This window comes from Podarcis liolepis (assembly GCF_965112155.1).
Source record: "Podarcis liolepis genome assembly, chromosome: Z".
Taxonomy (NCBI): domain Eukaryota; kingdom Metazoa; phylum Chordata; class Lepidosauria; order Squamata; family Lacertidae; genus Podarcis; species Podarcis liolepis.
The window spans coordinates 32,903,916-32,928,965 of record NC_139570.1 but is presented as its reverse complement, the minus strand read 5'-3'; the positions used below and the strand labels follow the sequence as shown (position 1 = coordinate 32,928,965).

The 25,050-nt window shown below is 46.9% G+C and overlaps 2 protein-coding genes across 3 annotated transcripts in view; one reads left to right on the top strand and one right to left on the bottom strand.

The window, feature by feature from the left end:
- Window positions 1–1,938: 1,938 nt before the first annotated feature.
- Window positions 1,939–18,165, bottom strand: DIPK1B (divergent protein kinase domain 1B). 2 transcript variants are annotated; one of them, XM_083485262.1, is made up of 5 exons: window positions 18,027–18,165; window positions 6,241–6,375; window positions 5,203–5,310; window positions 3,571–3,747; window positions 1,939–2,993 (listed from the first exon to the last, which is right to left on the bottom strand). In XM_083485262.1, the coding sequence occupies exons 2-5, from the start codon at window positions 6,295–6,297 to the stop codon at window positions 2,181–2,183; spliced, it is 1,155 nt and encodes a 384-aa protein (XP_083341388.1). In that variant the 5' UTR covers window positions 6,298–6,375; window positions 18,027–18,165; the 3' UTR covers window positions 1,939–2,180. The 2 variants fall into 2 exon arrangements, with proteins under 2 accessions (XP_083341388.1, XP_083341387.1); XM_083485261.1 differs by lacking the exon at window positions 18,027–18,165 and adding an exon at window positions 10,455–11,089.
- Window positions 18,166–19,547: 1,382 nt separating this feature from the next.
- The window catches only part of AGPAT2 (1-acylglycerol-3-phosphate O-acyltransferase 2), a 32,319-nt gene continuing 26,816 nt past the window's right edge, over window positions 19,548–25,050 (top strand). Inside the window, exons 1-2 of the mRNA XM_083485367.1 lie at window positions 19,548–19,836; window positions 21,063–21,611. Of these exons, the coding sequence (XP_083341493.1) occupies window positions 21,415–21,611 (197 nt within the window). The 5' untranslated portion in view covers window positions 19,548–19,836; window positions 21,063–21,414. The remainder of the gene's footprint in view (window positions 19,837–21,062; window positions 21,612–25,050) is intronic.

Below are 25,050 nucleotides of genomic sequence, written 5' to 3'. Positions count from 1 at the left end.
ATTGTGATGCTTATGCAAACTGATAAAAACACACAATAAAATTACTAAAAGGGGGTAGGGTGGGGTTGCATAAGCAATCATTTTATCCCAGAAAGCCTCTGTTGCTCTGGGGGAGACCAGAGGCCACCTTCACACCATACTTTGTGTTATGTACTGAGGTTCTCACCCTGGGCCAGCAGGGGGATACTGTAGATAGTTTTCACTCAGGTCCACGTCAGTTATTTTAGGTGGGAAACCCTGGGTTGTTGTTGCTACAATGTTGACAGCCGGCTGCCTATAAAAGCAGGCCGGCTGAGCTGTTTGCTGTTCAGTTCTGTTCCAGCTTACAAAATAAAGAGCTGCTTTGGAGAAATCGCTGTGTCGTCTGCCATGTCTACCCACCATTTAACACTTTAGTATGCTATGATACCACTTTAAACAGTCATAGCTTAACCCAAAGAATCCTGGGAGCTATAGTTAAGGGTGCTGAGAGTTGTTAGAAGACCACCTGTCTCCCTCACAGGCCTGCATTTCCCAGTGTGTGTGGAATAGGGACCTCCTAATAACTCTCATACTCTTAAACTATAGTTTAAGTATGATTCTTTGGTGAAAGCCAAGACTGTTAAAAGTGGTATCCAGTGCAGTCATAAAATTCTAGGAGCCCCCAAAGAGTCCTGGGAGCTGGAGTTTGTCCAGAGTTGTTAAGAGGACCCCTATTCCCTTCCCTCCCCAAGCTACAATTCCCAGGGTGGTATAGCAGTCCCACATCCTACAGTACTTTGGGAAATGTAGTTTTGGGAGGGGAATAGCAGACTCTCTTAACTCCCATCACACTGAACAAACTACAGCTTCTAATTGATCGGTGATGTGGTAATGTTATATTGCATTATTTATGCAAATTGATTTTCTCTGGAGTTAAAGATCTGACTGGGACAAACCTTCTATGCTGAACTCGTATTTTGCACAATTTGTTTACGGTGTTTGTTTGATAATGTGTGGTTTGCTATGCCTAATAAAGGATTGACTTTTTTTAAAAAAAAAAACCTACAGCTTCCAGAATTCATTCATAGAAGCTGTAACTATTTAAAGTAGTATCATTGCATTTTAAATGTCTGGTATGAATATGGTCATATCACAAGCAGACAAGAAGAGCTCAGATAGGTTAGCCCAGGACCTGGCTTCTCCCTGTTTTTGTACTGGGACTCTAGCAAAAGAATTCCCACCCACCCACCCCCAGTGTTGTTCTGCTTGCATTAGTTGCCAGCCATCCCTTTTGGGGTTTCTCTTGAAGGATGAGGTGTTGTTGCCACCCAAAGATTTGTGAGTACAGCGGTGGTGTTTATGTGTCATGTGCGGCATGGATCTGATTGTCAAAGCTCCCCAACCCCCAGGTAAAATTAAAAAAGAAAAGAATGTGTTGATGTTGTAAGATGTGACAAGACTGGTAAGATTGGGGAATTGCCCAAACTAGCAAATTCTAGTTTCTAGGAGTGAACCATGCTAAGACAGCATTTTGCAAAAGATCTCTGTGCCCTGTCCAGAGGCCATGAGGTTTGTGGCTCTCTTGGAGCTTGTGAAGACCCAGATTCAAACCCTGGCATTGCCAGCAAGTTGCTCAGAAGCTGGGGATGGGTGGTAGATCAGTGGCCCCGGGGTCAATCCCTTGGAGCATCTCCAGGTGAGACTGGGAATGTCCCCTGTCTGAATTGCTAGGGAGCTGCTTCCAGCCCTTCTGGACAACACTAAGCTAGATGAACCCAAGGGTGTGACTCTGCATAAGGAGACCAGGATTCAAATCCCCTACTCAGCCATGAAGCTCACTGGCTGACCTTGGGGCAGTCGCTTGCTTCTTAGCCTATCCTACCTTGTAGGGTGGTTGTTGAGATAAAATACACTCACTACCTTGAGTTTCTTGAAGGAAAGGTGGGGCATATAAACCTAAGGACGAGGCCAAAGAGATAGAGAGAGCATTATTTATTTACATCGGAAGCTGTTCATCCAAAACAATTTCCCTTGCTTCACTGACAGTCTGTCCATCCAAAAGGGAGGAGGACCCATTGGTTATTCCACTTGTCCTTTCCCCCCTGGTGCTAAATCTTCCTGCTTATGTACTTTTGGGGGTGGGGGGGAGAGCAGAGTGCTCCCTGGCCCTCTTCCTATTCTGTGTTCTTCTGTGTGCAGTGGTTTTCGGCATCCCACACCTATGAATATTTGGTATTTGAGATTTTCTTCCACAAGAGTGTCTTGAGGCTGCTGAGCACCAGTGAGTGGTGGACCTCCATCTGGCTGGCCAAGCCGCTGAGGGTTGTGCAGGTCTTGAGCTGCTTCTGAAGCTCATCTTTCAGATCGGAGGGCGCCCCGTGGAGCAAGTACTCCTGCAGAAGCCCACACACCTTGGCCAGGTTGGGCTGGACCACGTCGCTCTTGCACTGCTTCATGAGCTTGTCGCAGGGGGCCACACAGTCCCTCCCGTAGGTGCAGTCCACGTTCTGCTCGCAGTGGCGCCCTTTGAGGAAGCCCCGGATAGTCATCTCTGTCGCCACCTTCCGGAGGTCCACCATCTTGAAGTCATGCCTGTCGTTGTAGCCCATGTTCTTGAAGCCCGCCTCGCAGATGTAGAAGTTGCCGTACATCCCGTGGAAGATCTCCTCCACAAACTCCAAGAGGCCAATGGCGATCTTCGCTCTCTGCGGCCAGGCTGGGGAGAACCACCGGTGGAGGACCCTGTGGATGGCCGTGGGCAGCAGAGGCTGCAGGAAGCGAGGGACCTCCACAGTATAGAGAGAGGTGTGGCGAATCTTCTCAGTGACGTACAGGTCCCCACAGTGCCCCAGCAGTTGGGAGGTGTGTTCCTTCTCATGCAGGGAGAGCGTCAGCAAGAAGTCGTTCAGCTGCAGCAGCGCCCAGATAGATTTCGCCTCTGCCAACGACAGTTTCCCATCTCGACTGACATCCGCCATGGCCATTATCTTGTTCACTAAGTTGGTGAAGGAGACCTGGTCGCCTAGATTGGACTGCAAAAGACAGATAGTTTTTCATTTCATTTTACAGTCATATCTCGTGTTGCGTTTGCTTCAGGTTGCGTCCCGCGGTGACCCGGAAGTATCGGAAAGGGTTATTTCTGGGTTTTGCTGCTCATGCATGCGCAGATGAGCAAAATGACGTCATGCGCATGCGCAGAAGTGGCGAATCGTGACCCACACACACGCAGACGCATGTTGCGTTCTGCTCATGTTGCAAACGGGCCTCCGGAACGGATCCCATTCGCAACTAGAGGTACCACTGTACTTCATTCCTTTTTTCTATCCTTTCCCCCCCTTTTGCTTCTAGCCTTTATTACCATTATTAACCATCCTAAAATTGCAGTAGCAGGGTATTACATCATCCCATATCCAAAGCAGAAAAACAGTAAATAATACTGTTATGAGCTCGCTGGCTTCCCACTGCTACCCCCACCCCTGCTGGCGACAGCCCCACCCCTTTGCCGTCCTTCCAGGACTTCCAACAGCTAGCTCTGTTGTTTTGGATCCTCAGCCCCCTGAAAACAAGAAACCCTTCCCCCATACCCTGCTGGTGTAGTGACAAACTCACTTTTAAGAAATTCAGGAGCATCTCCTTGAACTCATCCATCGATGTCCCCCGTGTCGGTTTGCTGAAAAGGACCACATCTCTCCTGGGGGCTGAGTCAGGGTTGCCATCAGCCTTGAGGGCCTCTTCAATGCCACATTTGATGATCACCTCCTTTTCTTTCCAGAGGCCGCTGTATACCTGCACCGAAGGAGAGGAATGTAACTTAGAAAGACAAACTGGATCTGCAGGACACAGATTTATTTGACAGGTGCCCAAAGTTCACAGAATGTAGCATTGGAAGGGAAGACACACACACACACCCCACACACACAAAGGGTCACTTAGTCCAACTCCCTGCATCACAGGATTCACAGCTATGTTGACCAGCTGAAGTCTGTGCCTGTCAATATCAGAAGACAGATTCCCAAAAGGGCGGCCTGAATGATCAGGTGGATGCAACTCAATGTGTAAAGTGATGCATGCTGGGGCAAAAAAAATATTAATTCAACACACGCACTCCTGGGGTCTAAATTGGACGTGGCGGACCATGAGCAAGAACTTGGTGCCATAGCAGAGAGCTCGATGAAGGTTTTGGGCCAGTTTGGTGGTCATGAAAAATACAAACCAGGCCTAGGGATCATCATGGAAGGAATTGGAAATAAACTGCCAGTGTCATTGTGCTGTTATACAGATCTAAGTTGCAACTGCGTTTGGAATATTGTGTGCTATTCTGGTTGCCTTGCCCCAAAAAGGATATTGTATATTGTTATTTTTTTAGAAATCATTTTTATTGGCTTTACAAATACAAAGTACAAATAAACAGAGAATAAAAATGTATATATAAAGATATTCTCTGAATCTCAAGACTTCCCCTATCCCTAGCATGGGGTATCATTTTAAATAGCTACTACTGCATATTCACCAATACTCCATTTTTTATATCAAATCATATTATCCATCATAATTTTTACACTACAAGTGAAATCAAAATCCTGCCTTTGTTTCCATCTGCTTACAGTGGTCTCCTAAATAATTTATAAATTTTCCCCATTCTTTTATAAAGTTTTTGTCCTCTCGGTTTCTGAGTTTTCCAATCATTTTTGCCATCTCAGAATAGTCCATCAGCTTGGTTTGCCATTCTTCTCTGGTAGGGAATTTGCAAAAAGGATATTGTAGAGTTGGAAAAGGTTTAGAAAATGGCAAGCAAAATGATCGAGTTGATGATGGAGCAACTCCCCTCTGAGGAAAGGACTTTTAAATTTTGAGAAAAAGATAGGCAATAAGATAAAAAAATTACGAAATTATACATAGCATGGAAAGAGGAATGGGTTTTCTCCTTCCCTCATGGACATTCAGTGACGCTGAATGTTAGGAAGATCCAGGACAGACAAAAAGTCTTTCATGCAGCACACAATTAAACTTTGGAACTTGTTCCCACAGGAGGCAGTTGCAGCCAGCAACATGCATGGTTTTAAAAAGAGGATTGGACAAATTCACCAATTTAAATGACCACCTTCCCACCAGCATACAGCAAGACTTAAGCAGCCTGCCCAGCACTGTAATGTCTCCACCTCATCCCTGCTCCCTGCCAACAACTCGTGCCAACTTCAAAGTCCTTCCATTGCTCTAGCCAACGATGGAAGGTCAACCTACCTGCTGGGTGGGAGAGGACGAAAGGCAGTGCTGGAACACCAGTGTATGATCCTTGCAAAGGTCTTTACACGTCGACCCGGAAATTATTCCTTTATTATATTGGTCACACTGGAAAGGAGAAGGGGGAGAAAACAAAGGAATCAAAAACTGTTAGCTACCGTATCCCACCTTTCCTCAAAGGAATGTGAGGTGGTGTATGTGGCTCTGCTTCCCCTGTTTACCCTCCCTGGGATAAGGCTGAGAGACAGTGGCTGGTCCAAGGTCAACCAGTAAGCTTCATGCCCTGGGGTTGGTGTCCTCTCAAACACTACAGTTCTATGATTATACAGCTCAGTTTCTTCAGCAAAGCAATGTGTTCCCATGTTACTTCCTTCCCTCCTGAACCAGGCAGGAAAGAGGATGTCATATTTGTCAGGGGAAGGAGAATCTCACATTTCTTCACTGCGGCCAAAAGCCCCTCCTGCTCCTTCCCCAGCAGTCTGGGACCATTCCTCATTGAACCATCATTAAATCAGAGCTCAGAGAACTCTTCATTAGAAGGCATCACTCTGGGCAAATAGCAGATGGCAAACAGCAGCCATCTGGCCATCAAAGTTCCTCTGGAGGCTCCTTATCCAGCAGCCAAAAGTTCCAGGCTTCTCTTCTGCTCACTCGGCTTCAGATCTATTATAGGTCCAAGTCCACGCAGCACCCCAGCTGACAGGGAACTTTTTCCAATGGAAATGCTATCACAATAGACCTTAAGAGAAGCCTGGCTGCAGCTCCATCAGGTCAATGGCACATCTAGCCCACCACCCTGCTCTCACAGGGGCTTACCAGTTGTCCCAAAAGGAAGCCCAGAAGTAGGACCTGAATGCCTAGGACCTGCAATTCCTAGCAACTGATATTCATGCAGTCCTAGAATTGTAGAGTTGGAAGGAACCCCAAGGGTCATCTAGCCTCCAGCAAAGGAGACCCCACTGCCTTCTGATGTAATATTAACCATAGTAATCATAGTAATAATAAATAATTTTGCAGATGTGGATGGGGGACACTCACGATGATCATCTGACAGACGTGTCCTCTGCAGAGTTCTGAATAGGACGAGTAATGCATGTAGACCACCCAGCTGCCCACAAAAATGCCCAGCCAGGCAAAAAATAGGTACTTGACCTTGATGCCAGGAAGACGGCTCTGCGGGGTTGGGAAGAGAGAGCAAAAGAAATTTAAGGAGAGCCAAAACAGGTATGGAAGGATATATCTATATATACACAAAACCCACATCTGTCCATGGGTTACAGGCAAGGTGAAGGTCCCAACTCACGTACAGTGTCCCGGGCCCAGAAAAAACCCTGCTGGCACCACAACAGCTCAGGAGTAAACCCAGAGTTTCATTTTTGCTTTTCCTCTTTCAAAGACTGCCTAGATGACAGTATGCCAGTCAGCATGGCATATTGGTTAGAGTGTCAGACTGCTAGTACCTGGTAGAGACCAGGGTTCAAATGAGAAAGAGGCTCCCTGTCTGAAATGTTGGAGAGCTTCTGCCAGTCAGTGTAGACAGTACTAAGTTAGATAGAACAATGAGCCCAGCTTGATAAGAGGGCTGCATCTTATTTAAATTGGCTTATTATTTAGAACATGAGGACTAGAGCCTTATTTTTCAGGTAAAAGGCTCAGTGGTAGAGCACCGGCTTTGCCTGCAGAAGGTCCCATGTTCAATTTCCAATGGCATCCCTAGGCCATGCTTGGGAAGACTCCTTGAAACCCTGGCGATCCACTGCTGCCAATCAGTGTAGTCGATACTGAACTAGATAGACCAATGGTCTGTGTTGGTTTAAGGCAGCAACCTTATTCAATTCACCTTCCTTCAGAACTTTGAGGACTAGAATTTTGCCATGATTGAGGGAGCTTCCTATGTTCTTGTGTTAGAGGACTGTAGCACAGTTAGTTCTTGTGGTCCTAAACAAAGTGTTGAATTAAACAAAGGTCTGAGAGACTAGAGGTTTGAGTTTCCAGACAGATTTGGGACGCAATGGCTGTTTTTCTTACAAACTCTCCAACTTCAGTAATCATAACAACAACTCTTAACATCTCCACCCCTAGGAAAGGTAACCATATTTACATTTTGAAATCAGGAAAGCTTGCACACTATGTTGTGAAGTTTCTGGTTAGCCTAATACAGATTTTGGATTTATTTTTACAGCTTACCTTTATTTTACTTTGTGACTCTTAGGTAGGAACTTGACTGTGCTGATTTCTTCATGTGAGTTTTGGGACTGGCGGTGGCGAGGGAGGTTGTCAAGCTATCTTGACCTTCACCAACCTGGAGCCATCCTGATGTTTTGGACTACAACCCCCATCAGCACCAGCCAGAAACACACAAACATCTGGCAAGCAAAGGTTGAGCTTAGATATATAAGTTCTGATGGAAGAATTGGCTGGTTCCTCCCCCAGCGGAGAGTCAGCACTCTGAATTGTGGACTTTGCAGTTATGTGATGCACATTTTGCCTCTTTTGGGGCTTACTGGATGGAAATTCACGCCACTCTCACTGATAAAGGCCATCTCAGTCTTGCAAAGCAAAGGTGAATTATAATCTTTTCAGCAGCAGGTTGGGAGTCCTCTATTCCCAGACATTTGGTGGGATAGTTTTTTAATCTTGGCATTGTGCTGACAATTATTCCTGATGTGTTTAGCGAATAGGAGGGCTGCTTTGGTTTTAACTGTCTGTATCATTTTAAAATTTTGTGTATTTCAATGACAGAGATTCCTTGATTCCTTTCTTGGAAAAGGCATCAAAGAAATTAAACTGACAAAATATTATACTGAGATGCTCCCAATGCAAACTGATAAGTCTGATTTGACTCTGGGGCTGTGAACATTTCTTTCCTTATTCGATATGTACCTCTCTCCTTTCGACCTGAGAGTTAAAGGGCACCCTTGCCTAACCTTTTCAGGTGGGCAAGAAAGTACGTTGCCATTTGGCTAATTGGAGAATGGAAAGGAATCCCACCAAGTTTAGTGGGTGTTACTCCCAGGTAAGTATAATAAAAGATTTTGGCCTTTCTCTTTAACCATGACCTGTACCTCTTCAGATGCAGTTCCTAAAGCATCTCAAGAAGGTAGCCACTACTGAGGTTTTCACAATAGGCAAAATATGTTGTTGTTGTTGTTTAGTCGTTTAGTCGTGTTTGACTCTTTGTGACCCCATGCGAAGCTTAATTCATCTGCCTTGTCACTGTTTCATCAGCTTAAAAAAAAATCCAACACGCTTGATTGACATGGCCCAGATTATCTCGATTTGGTGAGGGGGTGTGGGGAGAAGTTGCAAAACAGTTTAAAAAAAATGTCCCTTACAATGCAACCCTATATTTGTTTAGTCAAATGTAAATCCGCTTGTATTCAAAGGAGCTAATCATCCAATGGTATGCAGTGCATCTAGTCCAGCCTCCTGTTCTCACAATGGGCAACCAGATGCCTCCTCTGGGAAACCTGCAAGCAGGATTTGACCTAAGAGCACCTCTTCCCCTCCTGTGGATTCCAGCAGCCGATATTCAGAAGAATCATTACTGCCTCTAATAATAATAATTGATAGCCCTTTCCTCCATTAATTTGTCTAATTCTCTTTTAAAGCAATTTAAGTTGGTCACCTTCCTTTCTGTAGGAGTGAGTTCCACAGCACTGGGTGAAGAAGGATTTTCTTTTCCCTACCCTGAACCTTCCAACATCCAGCTTTGTTGAATGCCCACAAGTTTTAGTGCTAAGAGAGAAAGGGGAATTATGCTATGCATAATTTTATAAACTTCTATCATGTTGCATCTTAAACTAAAAAGCCCCAACCTTTTGTCTAGGAGAGTTGCTCCATGTCCACTTTCAGCTGCCCTTTTCTGAACCTTTTCCAGCTCCCAGGCCAGAACTCTACACATTATTCCAAAACTGGTCCCCTCCCCACATAGGTCCATTGGCCTTTGCACTTGGGAAAGAGATGCCCCCTATTCTAACACATGCACACACCCGCCGGAAGCAGAGCAGCCTAGCCACAGCCATGCACTATTTCTTACCATCGTCTGCAATGGATGTTGGGAACACTGGAAGCTGCCATCTGCAGGGCCAGACCCTTGGTCCATCTACTACAGTACTGTGCACACTGACTGGCATTCACACTTCCGCACACTTCAGGCAAGACATCTTTCCCCAGCCCAACCTGGAGATGCCATTAGGGATTGAACCTGGGACCTTCTGCATGCCCAGCAGCTGTTCTGCCACTGAGTAGAAATCCTCTGGAAATATTTTCAACACTGACTGGCAGCACCTCTCCACCCATTCTGGCAGGAAGTCTCTTTCCTTTGCCCTACTTTGGATATCTGGACACTACTGCCCCTCTCCTGAGAATGGCAGGATTCAAGAGACGTATCACTGCCATTTCCAAGCCAGTTTTCATTCTACACACACACACACACACACACACACACACACGCCCTTGCTTGATTTGAAGGGCACTTTGTGTTTCCCTGCTGCAGCATTTGCCTGGCATTTGGGCACCAGTGATGTTGCAGTGCAGAATGCCCCCAAACTCTTGGCCTTTTCCAATTGCCAGCTGGCCTGGCTGATTTGCATGGCTGCCTCCAAATGGGCCAGATATTATTCTCCAGCACTCAGAGGCATCCCACACTGTCTCTGGCCTTTCCTCGATATCCCCCCTCCCCCTCCCCCCACAAACCAGTCCCCCAGCTTCATTAAAAATAATAAATACACGTGCTTCGACAGTGAACACACTTCTTTCAGGGGCTTCTGCTTGTAGAAGCGAAAACCCAAAAACCAGAAAAGGAGGGGGGTTGTACTAGAAAAGCAGATGAACTGGTGCAGGAGTTCTCCACCTGCTTGTGGGGCCAATCAGAGGGGGTCCTCCTTCGCCCCCAGAAGGTTCCTCCTGCTTTTTTTTACCTGCTGCACCAGGTAACGCCCAAGTACCCCTTTGGCGCTTAAGCGGTAAATGGTCCAGTCAGTGGTGGGGGGAAAAGCTGCCTTTGACATTGACAAGCTTGTCAATTACAAGAGGCAAAGGCGCGCGGCGCCCCTGTATACAATCTCCAGCAAGAAGGGCGGCCTTTTTATCGTTATTTTTGCTCCGAAGCCTCATCCCATCTTGAGAGATCAATTCTCCGCCCCCACGCAGTACCTGCAAACGGCACTGAGCTTCAGCTCGGAGGCCAGAGAGACACCCCCTCCCCTTCCATCGTTTCTCTCTCCATCCGCGCCCGCCTTCGCTCTCACCTGCAGCCCCATGGAGAGGGGGCAAAAAAGTACCAGCTGCACAACCCTTCTCATGCTGGGCTCTGGCAGTGCAGGGGGGGTGTCTCTTTTGTTCCAAGCCCCTCCTGGAAAGAAGGGGGGAGGCGCTGCGCTCACGCCAGACTGGACAGGGCAGGGACTGGGGGGCTCGGTGGGTCCAAGGCAGTGGGTCTTCCAGGCTGGCCGAGGTGGGGGCCCCTGCTGCCTCCCCGTTTCTGCCGCATCTTCCTCCTTCTTCCTCCTCCTCCTCTGGATGATGCTGCGGAGACGCTCCTTAAAGGGGACGCCTGCCCAGGCACATTTCTGCCCGCCGATGGAAAAAGAGACCCGAGGGGGAGCTTCCCCCTCCCCTTCTCCTTCCGTCCACAATCGGGTCTCCAGCTTCCGCTTATAAGTCTTTGTGGCATCTTCAGGCAGAAGGCAGGAGGTTTTTGGGGGAAGAAGGGGAGCCTAGGCCCCCCCAAAAAAATCCCTGGAGGAGAGAAGGGGGTCTCCCAACCCCAGGAAGGGCAGCCGGCTTGCCACATTTGGAAATGGATGAAGTGGCGTTGGTACCTTCTGCATAACACACTTGGCATCCTTCAACCTTAAAACTCGCTCCTGCAAGAGGCTAGGAAGACCAACCACCTGGGCAGCGATAATCTTATTACTCGCCCTTCATCCTAAGGTCCGAGGGCATGTTACAACCATTTAAAATATAATTTTTAAAAAAGGAAAAAATAAGAGCATTTCTGTATCAGGCCCACATAGAGCAGCATCCTCTTCTTAGTGGCCAACCCAGTGAGAAACCTGCAGGCAGGACCCAAGCACAAGGACCTTGCAACATTCTCCTCTAATGTGGTTTCCAGAAGCATTGCTGCCTGCAGCTGGGGAGGTAGGCCAGAGCCATTGTGGTTAGTGGCTATGGATAGCGCTCTCCACCTCCATGAAACTGTCTAATCCTCTTTTGATGTTATCTTGCTTGGTGACTGTGGGAGTGAGTTCCACAGTTTAACTATTTAAAAATTTAAAAAAAGTTTTCCAAAACTTATAGTTACAGGAGGTACTATAGCAAAAAAGCATTAAATAAAAATAACATCTAATAAAAATTAACAGAAGTCCATACAATGGCTTATATTTTAGATTTCCAATCTTTCTGCATTGGAAATCTTCAAAGCTCGAAATAGGGTGAGACCAATTGGAGGTGGAGGCTACTGATAGCTACTAGCCCTGATGGTTAGGTTTTGTGTGTGTGCAACAGGACCTCCACTGCAGGATGCTCTTAAGACAGGATGCTCAGTCTAACCCACTTGTGTAGAAACAGAGGAAGCTGGCTTAAACTAAGTCAGGCCACTAGGTCCATCTAGCTTAAGACTGTATACACTGACCAGCAGTGGCTCTCCAAAGTTTCTGGCAGGGTTTCTTTCCCAGCCTTGCCTGGAGATGCCAGCAGGGATTGAAGCTTGGACCTTCTGTATGCAGGACAGGTGCTCTGTATCTGTATCTACAGCCCTTCCCCTAAAAATAAACTTAAGGTTCCAGACCTCATGATTCTTAGTGAAGGGCTGATTTTTCCAGAGCTTTTTGGCAGAGGGTCTTTCACCAGTACTGTGTGCAGATGTCTCTGGGGACTGAACCTGGGGACTGAGCCTTCCATGTGCAAAGGAGATACCATACTCTACCCCTTCAACATAAAATACGATTCTAGTCCTTGTAGTTCAATTGAACAGGAATGTGGGGATCTGCCTTCTATCGAGTCAGACCGTTGGTCCATCTAGCTCAGTACTGTATACACTGGCTTGCAGCAGTGTCTCTCTCCAGGGTTTCAGGCAGCAGTCTTTCTCCCCCAGCCTCTGGTATAAGATGGATCCAGAGCAGAATGGATTCTGAGTAGACTCAGTTGCCTCTGGAATAAGACCTCAGCCAATCCTGTCTGATGTTTTCTTTTCCTTTGCAATATTTTTGCCCTCTTAAGAGTCTCATCTCTGCACACCGCAAACTGAAGGAGCTCCCAGGAAATGGTGCATAGGTCAAAAACACCACCCACCCTTCAAGAGAACAGCTGTATTGGAGCGCATCTCCCACAGAGGGGTTGGCACACCTGACATAGCCAGTAGGTGGCATGTTGAACTCAAGAAAAATAATGTCTCCACCTGCAGATAGTTTGGAGTTAAAAGGAAATAACGTATTTACTCAAGTCTAATGTGCCATCGAATCTAAAGTGCACCTTAATTTCCACAACATAATTTGGCCAAAAAAGGTGAGCATTAGATGTGAGTAAAAATGGTAGTTGTTATGTTTTTCTGTTTCTTCTTCTGATGGTTATGCCTTAGAAGTATAAAATCTCTAATAAAAGCAAAGTTAATAGGAAAGACGTGGAACATTGGTGGAAGTTCAGACAGACTCCAGCTCCCAGCAGCCACTGCAGATCATCTGCTTTGGTTGTAGTCAGCCCCACGTTTCATCAATGGCATCTCCAGGTGGGACAGGGAATGTTCCCTGCCCAAAACCCTAGAGAGGCAGTGCCAGTCAGTGTGTTCAGTGCTGAGCTAGGTGGACATGATCTAAGACAGCCTCCCTTTGCCCCTGAGATTCTGTTTATTAAAAGTCACCTTATTGTGATCTCTATCAGTGTAACATTCAGAACAGCCTAAGGTCACCAACAGTTCTGTGCCCCAAAGGTCATACAGCAGGCATAGGCAAACTCAGCCCTCCAGATGTTTTGGGATGACAACTCCCATCATCCCTAGCTAACAGGACCAGTGGTCAGGGATGGTGGGAATTGTAGTCCAAAAACATCTGGAGGGCCGAGTTTGGGGGTGCCTGTCATACAGTCTACATGAGGAAGAACTTTCTGATGGCAAGAGCAGTTCAACAGTGCTGTGGGACAGACTCCCTCAGAAGGTGGTAGACTCTCACTTCCTTTGAGGTTTTAAAGCAGCGGTTAGATGGCCATATGTCATGGATGCTTTAGTTGAGATCCCTGAATTGCAGGGGCTTGGAACAAAATGACCCCACTGCCAAAGTCCTAGCTCCACAATCCATTGGAGGAAAAGCCCCTGAGCTCTCAGGAACTAGCCTGACCCCATGGATGCAGGCTTTGGACCACTTCCAACATCCCCTATCTCTTCCAAAGGAGGCATCCTTGATATGTGCATAGCCAGTCAATGGGGAAAGTGGTTTCTTGGAGGGTTTCAGGCAGGGGACATTCCCAGTCTCACTTGGAGATGTGAGGGGTTGAGCCTGAGACCTTCTGCATGCAAAGTGAGTGTTCTGCCACTGACCTTCCTAAGGGAATGACCCAAGCACAAGAGCATTCTGCCATTCTTTGGCTCCCAGGAACCAGGATTCAGAAGCATTACTGCCTCTGATTGTGGAGGCAGAGCATAGCCTTATCCTCCATGAATAGCCTCATCCAATATGACAGGGATGTCCAACTTCCAAGAGACTGCGATCTACTCCCACTACAAAAACATTAGCAGTGATCTACCCATTCGATTGACCAAAGTTGTTGAGCTTTTTTGGTTTGGTTTGGTTTTTTGGTCGATCAATCAGGATCAAGCGATCAACCAGGATCGACCAGGAACACCCCGCGATTGACCAGTTCATCACGATTGAACAGTTGGACATCCCTGCTCTATGACATAAGAAGAGCCTGCTGGATCAGGCCAGCGGGGGCCCACCTAGTCCAGCCTGCTCTCACAATAGCTAATCAGGTGCTCCCATGGGAAGCCCGCAAGCAACAGCAACTCTCCCATTGTTATTCTCCATTATCTGGGTATTCATATGTAGACTGCCCCTGGGCATGGAGGTTCTGCAAACACAATAGACCTCCTTAAGAAGAGCCTGCTTGCTGGTCAGGCCAGTGGCCCATCTAGTCCAGCACCCTGTTCTCACAGTGGCTAACAGGATCCCTATTATGAGAAACCCACAATCAAGACCTGAGCACAAGAGCCCTCTCCCTTTGTGCAGGTTCCAGAAACCGGTATTCAGAAGTGCTACTGCTTCCTTCAGCGGAGGCAGAGTATAGCCACCATGTAGCCCTCTCCTCCTCCATGAATTTGTCTAAGGCTCTTTAAAAGCCATCTGCGTTAGTTGCCATCACTTCCTCCTGTGGGAGTGAGTTCCATAGTTAAACTACATGCTGCGGAAGAAGGACTTCTTTTTATCTGTCCTCAATCTTTCAACATTCAGCTCCACTGGATACCCACGAAAGAGGAAGAAGGACTTCTTTCTCTTTACTCTCTGTGACATGCATAACTTTACGAACTCTCTTTTACTTGCCTTTCCTCTAAACCAGTGGTTCCCAACCTTTTTTGGGCCACACCCCACCTAAGCATCTCTAAAATCCTGAACCACCACCCCAATTACATATAATTCTTATTATTCAAAAAGTGAACTCCTATTCACGTGGAGGAAGCCTAAAAGGCCATTAACTTGGTCTAAACATTCTCGAATTCCCCCCCTTTAAAAATCAAATTGCCCCCCTGTGGGGCATGTGCCCCACGTTAGGAACCACAGCTCTAAACCAAAAGGTCCAAAACTCTCAGGAGTCACTTGAGATAAAGCAGGGTGCCCCAGTTCTAGAGCCCTAGCAACTCAGCTCTTATTAGCCTAGAACACCTGTCTTGCCATTGTTCCCTTCCTCAGCCTGCTGCAGTTGCCACGGGTTTGAGTTTGGTTCTCCAGGGAACTGGGTGCCTGATGGTAGCTGAGTCAGGCTCCTTTTCCCCCCGTTAAAGCACGGGTTTCCACATTTTGCTGAGGCAAGACCTTTAAACCTTGTGATAGATTGGGAAGAGGCAGCTGATCCAGATTTCTGTATTTTTGTTTCTGAGCTGGCCTTGGCAACATTACGTGGAAGAATTTCTGCCCAAGATAGAGGGAAGGGCATGTTCCAATTGCTGGGGGGGGGGGTGGTGGAGGATTTTTCTATTCCAGCTAAGCTTAGTGTGATGCCTTTGCAGAGGTACTCTGGTGGTTTCCTCAGTCTGGTGCTGACCACAAGCAGTTCCTGGCTGAACCTGCAAAAATGTGCAATCCTACTTTCACTCTTGTTATAGATGGGGGGGTGGCTAAACCCAATAAACTAACAATTTTTACTGGCTGGCCTAGTGAAGAGCAAATCTGTTAACATGACAAATGAGCCATCTGAGAGGAATCCTTTGGTCTGGGGAGACAGATGTTGCCAAGGTGATGGTGTGTGTGTGTTTGAAGTGACAGGAAAAGTGAGTTTTTAGCAAGGTGTTCTGCGAAAGAGGAGGAGGGAAAGACTGGCATCCATGTTGGGCAGGCTGGCTGAGAGCTGGCTGGGAGGGATGCCTTGGGTTCCAGGGCTGCTCTGCTGTGGTGGACAAGCGCCTCTTGAAATGACCATGCTGTAAGATCTGGACTCCCTCCCTGCAGAGTGAAGGTGTAAATAGGTGAATAAACTATATTTCTTAAAACTATGACAGTCTCGGTTGTGTCTCAATTCTTCAAAGGAACACAAACCCTGGGTGAGTGCTGGGAACTCCCTGGCCTCTTGTTACTGCTTAGCAGAGAGAGGGAGAGGCACTCGGCTTTTCTAACAACTCTGAATAAGAGCTGTGATGGGAAAGGGCTGTAGCTCAATGACAGAGCACCTACTTGGCATGCGGAGGATCCCAGGTTCACCTTCTAGTTTCTCCAGGTAGAGGTCCTCTATCTGAAACCCTAGAAAGTCACAACCAGTCAGGTGTGAACATTACTGAGTAGATGGACCAAGGGCCTCAGTAGAAGGTAGCTTCCTATGTTCCTATTTAACTCAGAACTATGAAGACTAGAATCTTACTTAATTTTTAGGAGTAGGGCCATAGCTCCGTGGTAGACCACCTGCTTTCTGCCTGTGACTCTGGGGAGTCACTGCCAGTCAGAATAGACAATGCTGAGCTAGGTGGACTGATGCTCTATAACTCTGTGTCATGCAACTTCTTATGTCTGATCCTTCAGTGGCTTTGCAAAGGCTTTTGGCCCTGAAAAGCAGCCATAACTGGAATGAATGAATGAATGAATGAATGAATGAATGAATGCATGGACTAGGTGTTTGGAGTGCAGTGGCGTGGGGGGAAATCCACTGACCAGCCTTGCAAGCTCAGCAACTGGTTGGTCTCCCCACTCCCTGGGGTTGTCCCTACTATCAGCACAGCATCTTGCTGGTAGGCACAATGGCTATGCTCTTGCTCTGCAGATGGAAGCAGCAGGAGAGGAGAGGGCTCCTGTGCTCAGGGTCAGCTTGGAGGTTTCTGCTTGGAACATCTCGCTGGCTACTGGTGATAATAGGATGCTGGACTAGGTGGGCCATTGGCCTGATCCATGAGGGCTCTCCTTATCTTTTTATTTAAGAGGCACCCTGCTAGATCAGGCCAAGATGGGCAACCCCATCAAACCCAGAATCCTCTTCTCTACAGGAACTCAGGAAGCTCCAGGAAGCCCACAAGCCAGGTATCTCTTTGCATCTTTACAGGGGGACATCCCTAGGTGCATGAAGTCAAGAAAACATAGTTTTGCGGTTGCTTTTATGTGATTGTTCTCATTTTAATAACAAGTTTGTCCTGTAGATGATGATAATTGCATAAGAACCAGCCCCTGACTTTATCAGAAGACAAAGAACTTGGCTGGCTGCCTTTCCCAACACACCCTGCTCTTGTTTTTTGATTTTGTTAACCCTTCACCCAGCTGGGGAAATTTTGTGTTGAAACCAGAAAGTGTTTCTGCTGGTGGTTTAAGTACAGAAGGCACCCTGTGGTGGACAGAGCCTCTTAATTACTGAGTGAAATCTGGGCTCTGGAATGTGAAGCAAGAAGAGACAACAGTGCTCCTGAGCCAGGTGCAGACTGCATTTCCCTCCTTGCCAAGAAGCCACTGAGAGTCTCATTTACATCAAGGATCAGGGAGAAGGATCACAGTTTGTGTGTTTTCTGGAAACGTTCTGGGTCATGCCATTTCTGCTGGCCACAGAGACCATAGCCTGACATCAGGTCATATCCCTAGGCCATCTTGATTCATATTGTCTGCACTGACTGGCAGCAGCTGTTCTGGCTTTTAAGCAGGGGGCTTTTAAGCAGGGGGCATGTGGAGATGCCAGCAGGGATTGAACCTGCAACCTTCTGCATGAAAAGCAGGTGCTATAATACTGATCTATCTGCTAAAAAATAATAGATTCCAGTCTTCAAGGTTCTGAATAAAGGGACTGAACCTGAGGCCTTCTGCATTTAAAGCAGCTGCTCCGGTACAATAGAGGTACTGCATTTTCCGAACTGGTGTTTATACTGGCAGGCTATGAACAAGGGATAATTTTGAAAAGCAACATAGACTCAGTGCAGAACATGGAGAATTCCCACACAGACCTACCCTTTTTTTCTTTTGCAGATTGCATTCTACAGAAAGAAAGAAAATAAAAACTTGATGCTCCCCTCCCCTTTCTCTTTATAAGCTGCCTTAGACAGTATTTCCACCAGGGGCAATAAACCAAAGCAAACACCACCAGGTTCTGTCAGTGGGGGCCAAATCTCAGCTAAAGCGCAACCCAACGAGCTTCCCACCCAAAACTCTCACCTTCCCAATCCGCGTTTATATAATCCTGGCTTTCAACAAAAGCATCCAAAGTCCATCACCACAGAGAGGCCCTTGGGACAGATCCTGCCAGTGCCTTTTGCCAGAGTCACGATGGAGCAGTCTAACCTGGGAATAGCAGTGCACTTTGGAACACAGCAACACACCCATCGGTACACAAGCAGAGCTGTCACATATAAATAAATGATATGTACAGATGCAAATTTAGGCCAATACACAGGAACCCTTGGATGCCAGATCTTACTCTGAGGAAAGGGCTACCAGCATGATATTATGGGCCCAGCAGGAAGGGGGCTTTTTCAGCCTGAGGGCCACATTCTCTTCTGAGCAACCTTCCAGGGGCCATGTGCCAGTGGTAGGTGAAGCCAGAGGCAAAAATGGCTAGAGCAATTCATGCAATTTTATCTTTTGACAGTAAGCTAGATTCTACACTTGTATGAAGATCCTGCAGGATCAGGCCAGTGGCCCATCTAGTCCAACATCCTCTTCTCACACTGGCCAACCAGGTGCCTCTTTTGGGTGGCCCACGAGCAGGACCTGAGCACAAGAGGCCTCTCCCCTCCTGCAACTGGTGTTAGAGAAGCATTGCTTTCTCCAGCTGGGGAGGCAGAGCATAGCCACTGTGGCTTTTGGCCATCGTCAACTACCTCCTCCATGAATTCGTCTAATCCTTTTTTTTAAAGTCACCTAGGCCATCTTTTCCCAGCCACCTAGCTTTTCCCAGTAGTGATGTAGTGATGTATGATGTATTTTCCCAGTAGTGATGTATGGAAGTGAAAGCTGGAGCATAAAGAAGGCTGATCGCCGAAGAATTGATGCTTTTGAATTATGGTGCTGGAGGAGACTCTTGAGAGTCCCATGGACTGCAAGAAGATCAGACCTATCTATTCTTAAGGAAATCAGCCCTGAGTGCTCACTGGAAGGACAGATCCTGAAGCTCAGGCTCCAATACTTTGGCCACCTTATGAGAAGAGAAGACTCCCTGGAAAAGACCCTGATGTTGGGAAAGATGAAGGGCACAAGGAGAAGGGGACAACAGAGGACGGGATGGTTGGACAGAGTTCTCGAAGCTACAAACATGAGTTTGACCAAACTGCGGGAGGCAGTGGAAGACAGGAGTGCCTGGCGTGCTCTAGTCCACAGGGTCACGAAGAATCGGACATGACAAAACAACTAAACAACAACAACAACAACAGACCATCACTGCTTCCTAGGGATGAGAGTTCCAAAGTCTAACTTTGCACTGTGTGAAGAAGTCCTTTCTTTTAACTGACCTGAATCTTCCAACATGAGAGAGAAACTTTTATCTCTCCACTTTCTCCACACCATTTTGGACACTATTATCATGTTGCCCCATCCACACACACACCCCACAGACCTCAATAGGTCAATGTTTCCTTATGATTTTTAGTAGGACCAAAGAAAGCACTTGTGCAACGGGAGGAGTCAAGCTGCAGATTTAGAAGCCGCCCCAATTTGCTCTCCAGAACCAATGGCTATACGTGCATCTCTTCTAAAGCATTAAAGCAGCTTAGCAATCAGATCCTCTTTAAGAGAGACAGTAAAAATACAAGCTCAGAGAAATGCAGGGTTTCCCCTTCCTGGTCTTGGTGACAGCAAAGGAGAGGTCTCTTATCTGGTGCAAAGAGCCGGAGAGGATTCTGCACAAGAGGTGAAGAGCAAGAGAGGATTTAACTAAAATAACCACACCCTGCTGGTTATCTGGGGCATGGCCTCTCAGGAATATCCCCATTGAATCAAGAAGGGGTTGGTGAGCTCCTTTCCATGTGGGGTGAGTGTCTCATAGATCAATGCTGAATAGTGGAAGATTCAGGACAGATAAAAGAAATGATTTATTCATGTAGCACATTGTTAAACTATGGAACTCAGTGCTACAGGAGGCAGGGACAGCCTAGGTAATTTTAAAAGAGGATTAGAAAAATTAACGGAGGGCTGTTGATGGCTATTAGCTATGATCACAATGCTGTCTCTACCTTTGAAGGCAGTAATGCTTCTGAATTCCAGTTTCTGAAAACCACAGGAGGCGAGAGGGCACTTGTTCCCGAGTCCTGCTTACAGCAGGTTTCACATTGGGGCATCTAGCTGGCCAGTGGGGGAACAGGATACTGGACTGGGCCCCCTTTGGCTTGATCCAGTAGACTCTTCTTATGTTCTTATGAGATCCTGGAAGATGGGAATGGTAGGATGGGAGAAGAAAGTGGGGGGGTGGTGGACAAAGAAAGGAAAGAGGAGGCACCTCCCACCTCTGAACCTTTGGAGAACGACTGCTGCCAGTCAGTGCAGGCAATACTGGGCTGCTGGGCTGACTTATTTTAATATACTTTACCATGTAGCTCAGTGTTGGAGCATCTGCTTTATTTGCAGAGAGCATCCTCTTCAATCCCTGGAACTTCCAGGTACAGCTGGGATTATCTCTTAAATCTGAAACACTGGGAAACCACTGCTGCTAGTCAGTGTAGTCACTAGTGAACTAAATGGACAGCATTTAGTCCATGACTCAGAAGCATCCAGCTTCCTGTATTCCTGTTTGATTCAAACTTCTTCAGAACTATGAGGACTAGAAACTTATGGGGAAGGGCTATAGCTCCGATGAGAATGTCCCCTGTCTGAAGCTCTGGAGAGCAGCTTCTGCTGTCAGCTAGTGCAGCCAGTCCTGAGCTTCAGTTAATTCAGAACTATGAGGACTAGTATCCTAACAAAGGCTCCTCCAGAAGCCCCGGAAAGACACTGCTGCCAGTCTGTGTAAACAATACTGAGCTAGATGGCTCAATAGTTGGACTCAGTGCAAGGCACTTCCTACCTCCCTATTTCATCCAGGCTTTTGTCTAGAACCGTGAGGACTAGCAACTTAGTCGGCGGAGAATGCCTCCTGTCTGAAATTCCTGGAGAGCTGCGGCCAGTCCATGTAGACAGTGCTGAGCTAGATCGACATGTGCTCCTGTTTAATTCAGCTCTTTCTCCAGAATCATGAGGACTAGAATCTTTCTTTCTTTTCAGGGGAACGACCTGATCAAAGCTCTGACTCAGCCCTAAAGCAGCTCCCTCTCTTGGAAAGCCAAGCCCGGGCGCCGAAAAGCAACCGTGAGCGAGCAAAAGGAGGGCGTGTCCGCCGGGTGTGTCCGCCCATTAAGGGACGGGACGGGCCCGGCTGAGCCGCCTGGAGTTGCGTGCCGTCACTGCTGCTGCCACTGTCACCTTTCCTTCCGCGCCTACAACGTTTCGCGCTCCACTACGCGGCTCTCCCGGGTTGTGCGCTGCGTGGAATCCCGCCAACTCCTCTCCACAGGACCCGCAAAAGGGGAGAGCGAGACTTTTTATTGCGGTCCCCCGGCGCCCTTTTGCGCGCAGGATGGAGAACCAAGGCGGGTGGCTCTTCTTCTGGGTGCCCCTCATGCTGGTTCTGGTGGCACTGGCGCTGGAGCTCAGCCCACGGGCCAAGTTCAAGGCGAAGATTGGCTCCTACTGCGTCCTCTGCGTGGTTGCCTCCACCTTCACCGCCCCCGTCTGCCTCCTATGGAACCGAGGAAGGACTGTCCACAACATGACGTGAGCTTGGAAGCTTCCCCGCTTCCCCGATCTCCTTTATTTATTTGGGGTGTTCTTTGCAATAATAGCTGAGAGTTTGGGATACACACACACACGCATCATAGCGGGTTGGACTAGATGATCCTTTGCGCCCTTTCCCATTCTACGATTCTGTGACATCCCTCCCACCGTTTCCTTTCCCGGGTGGGGATTCCTTTCCCACTCAGGGCGTGGAGCTCTGCGCGCGCTCGCAAGCTCTCCTCGTGCTTTTCTTTCACGGATGTTTAGCAGGCAGTTTGCAAAGTGTGGCAACGTTTGGAGGCTCACCTCTGCCAAGGGCAGGCTTCTTGTTTTTCCCACACACGTGTCTTAATACAAATAACTGCTTTTTTAAAATTTATGTTTTGCCGCCCTTAAAATATTTGCAAAAATCCACAGAACGCGGCTCATGCAATGTCTTTGGAAGCCGTTTTCTCTGCTGCCTTCTAGCAAAACTCTTAATGCAAGCTTTCCGTTTTGATGACTTGTGGAGCGAGCCTTTTCTGGAGGGAGAGTTTTCCTCCTCCGCTCTTCCGGGTTTGCAAGTCCTGCCTCTTCCTGGAGAGTAGAGAGCAAGCTAGGATAGAGAAATCTCGCTTTAAACCAGCGGTTCTCAACAGGTTGAGAAAGGCTGCTTTTGCTTTCCATTCTCTTAAGAAACCTTGATCCTTCACTTCCTCAGATCTCACGCGCACACACTTTACAAGAGCCCCAAATCTCACACCGGGGTGGGGGTGGGGCGGACTCTCTGTGCATAGTCTAGAGCAGCGCTTTTCAAACTTTTTTCGGCCACCGCCCCCTTGCCTCCATAAACTCAACCCCAGCGCCTGCTACCCTACCCTATAAAAATACATTGTTCAGAATTTTTTTGTTGGCATCCATCTGTCTCGAGAGACAGTGGAATGCGCCTCCGGGGGTGAAGTCAAAACTGCTGGAGAATCACGGTCCCAATAACAGACAATAACAGTAAAATTCAAAACAGCAACAATTAATTGAACATTTACTCAAAATCCAATTAAAACTCTTTGGCTTAATTGGAGGAACTTGATCCAGTGATAGCAGCTTTTCAAAGTGTAATAGTCATTTACACCTTCAGCGCCCCCCTCTTGTCTCTCTCAGTGCCCCCCAGGGAATCAGCCTCCTCCCGCCGGCCCCCCCCCCCCATGTTACTGCACACTTTGGGAACCACCTGGTCAGGGTGTCTTTTTGCACCTCTGATTCCCCTTGCTATTGCAAAAAACAACAACCCCAGGAACAAAATACGGGCTCAGAAGACTGCCCTCCTCTAGACTTGGGAAAATTGTGCACACCCACCCAGCTATGACAGTTGTCTCCAGCATTCCTTCCTGACTCCGGTCTAAATTAAACCTGCCCAAAGCATTGATGCGTCATCTGTGTATGTTTAAAAAGTTTAGACCCTCCAAGTGCCCCTATTTTCCAGTGACGTTCCTAGTTTAGAGAAGCCGTTCTGGTTTCTGATTTGATCCCGGATTGTCCCACTTTTCCTTAGGATGTCCCTAATTTCATTGGAGAAATGTTGGAGGGTATGGAGTTACCTGACCCCCGAGCCATCTGAAGGCAATCCTGTATAGGGAAGGTGTTGGTTTTTAAAAAATGTTTAATCTTTTATTACATTTCAAATATGTTGGAAGCTGCCCAGAGTGGCTGGGGCAACCCAGTAAGATGTGTGGGGTATATATAGTAAAATTATCATTCTGGAATGGGACGTCCCCATTTTCATCGGAGAAATGTTGGAGGGCATGAAAGTTGCTTTCTGGCTTGCATATGCACCACATATTTAGAGCATATTTCCACTCACCCACCCCTGAAGAATCCTGGGAACTGTAGTTTAAAGGTGTTGGAAATTGAAGTCTTGTGAAATATAGTTCCCACAAGTCTTTTGGGGAGGGGTGTTTTTAAATGTACAGTATAGCATGAATTCAGCCTTTTTATAATAATAATAATTTATTATTTATACCCCGCCCATCTGGCTGGGTTTCCACAGCCACTCTGGGGAATTTTAAAAATTTTAAAAGTGGAGATGTGAGTTTGGACTAGCTTCTTACTATTATTCTCTCTCTCTCTCTCCTCTTAAAAAAAAGTAGACTGAGATCTCATTTCTCTTCCCTTATTAGTTTAGCATAATCCAATGAAACATTAATGAAATCGCCAGCATCTACTTTGCAGGCAGTTTCTTTAAAAAATAATAATCAGCATGTCACCCAACATCTTCAGAGGTGTTTTATCCAACAATATCTCCTTAGAGTAGACACATTGGAATTAAAGGGCTTGACTGATTTGGATCCATTAGTGTCAATGGACCTATTATTTAACATGTTTATATTTATACCTGCTTCCTCCCAAGGTGGTATGCAAGGCAGCTCATCGCATTCAAAAGCAACATTCTAAAATACAATTATACAATAATTATAATACATCAAAGTTGGACCACAACTCCATTGCTTTTCTATCCCCTGCACCCACTTTAGTTTTGGAAGCCAGCTTGTGCTACACAGAACGGGGGTCGCAGTTCCCCCTTCCATGAACTTGATTTCTTTCTCTGCAAGAGATCCATGATACATTTCCCCCTAATTAAATGATGTTGCGTAGTGGCTGGTCTAAGGGAGCTGCAGCAAAGATAATGAGCTGCTATTTTGAATCAACTCTAATTACAGCACTCTTGCTATGTGTGGTTTCTAGAATCAGGCCCTGCCTGGCAGGTGGCAGGTCACAGTCTGGATTTCCACAGCATATTTTTTTTAAACACATGCTAGTATCCATACTGCTGAATAACCAACCGGAAAAATATTATGGCAATTTAAATGTTGCCATTATTTTGCATGAAATAACTAGGCCTGCATTTCCATTTCAGAGAGACTGAGAGTGAGAGTGTTGGGTGGGTGTTTTAGTGCAATAGTGTGAGTTGAGGTGTCTTCGTCTGGCTGCACATACTGACTTCTGAGCAAGCAGAGATCAGCATTCCAGACCCACCCAGATTTTACTTCTTTATATGCTTCAGGGCATCTAGGTCTGTCGAAAGGGGAGAGAAGAAGATAACCTCTCTTTGTGGACATTCACTTCCTTGGGTGATCAAGGGACACAACTTGGAATTATTTCAAGCATCTAGCCCTCATGGTTACTGAGATAATCTTGAAATTCATGCAACAGCCTTTTAATTATTATTATTTTAAAGCCCCAATTAACGTGCATTTCAACTGGTTTTGATGTTGGCTTTATTGGGACATTTCAGAATTTAATGTGCAGAAGTTTGGAGGTTGGGCATTGGAACAAAGCCACTCCTGTCAATCATGTGTCACGAAGTGATTGCTAATTGTTCTGCTGGTGTGTTTGCAGAAAATGTGTGTGTGCATTCCCTTTACTGCAACTGGAAATATATTACACCAACATGGCTGTTCTCCAA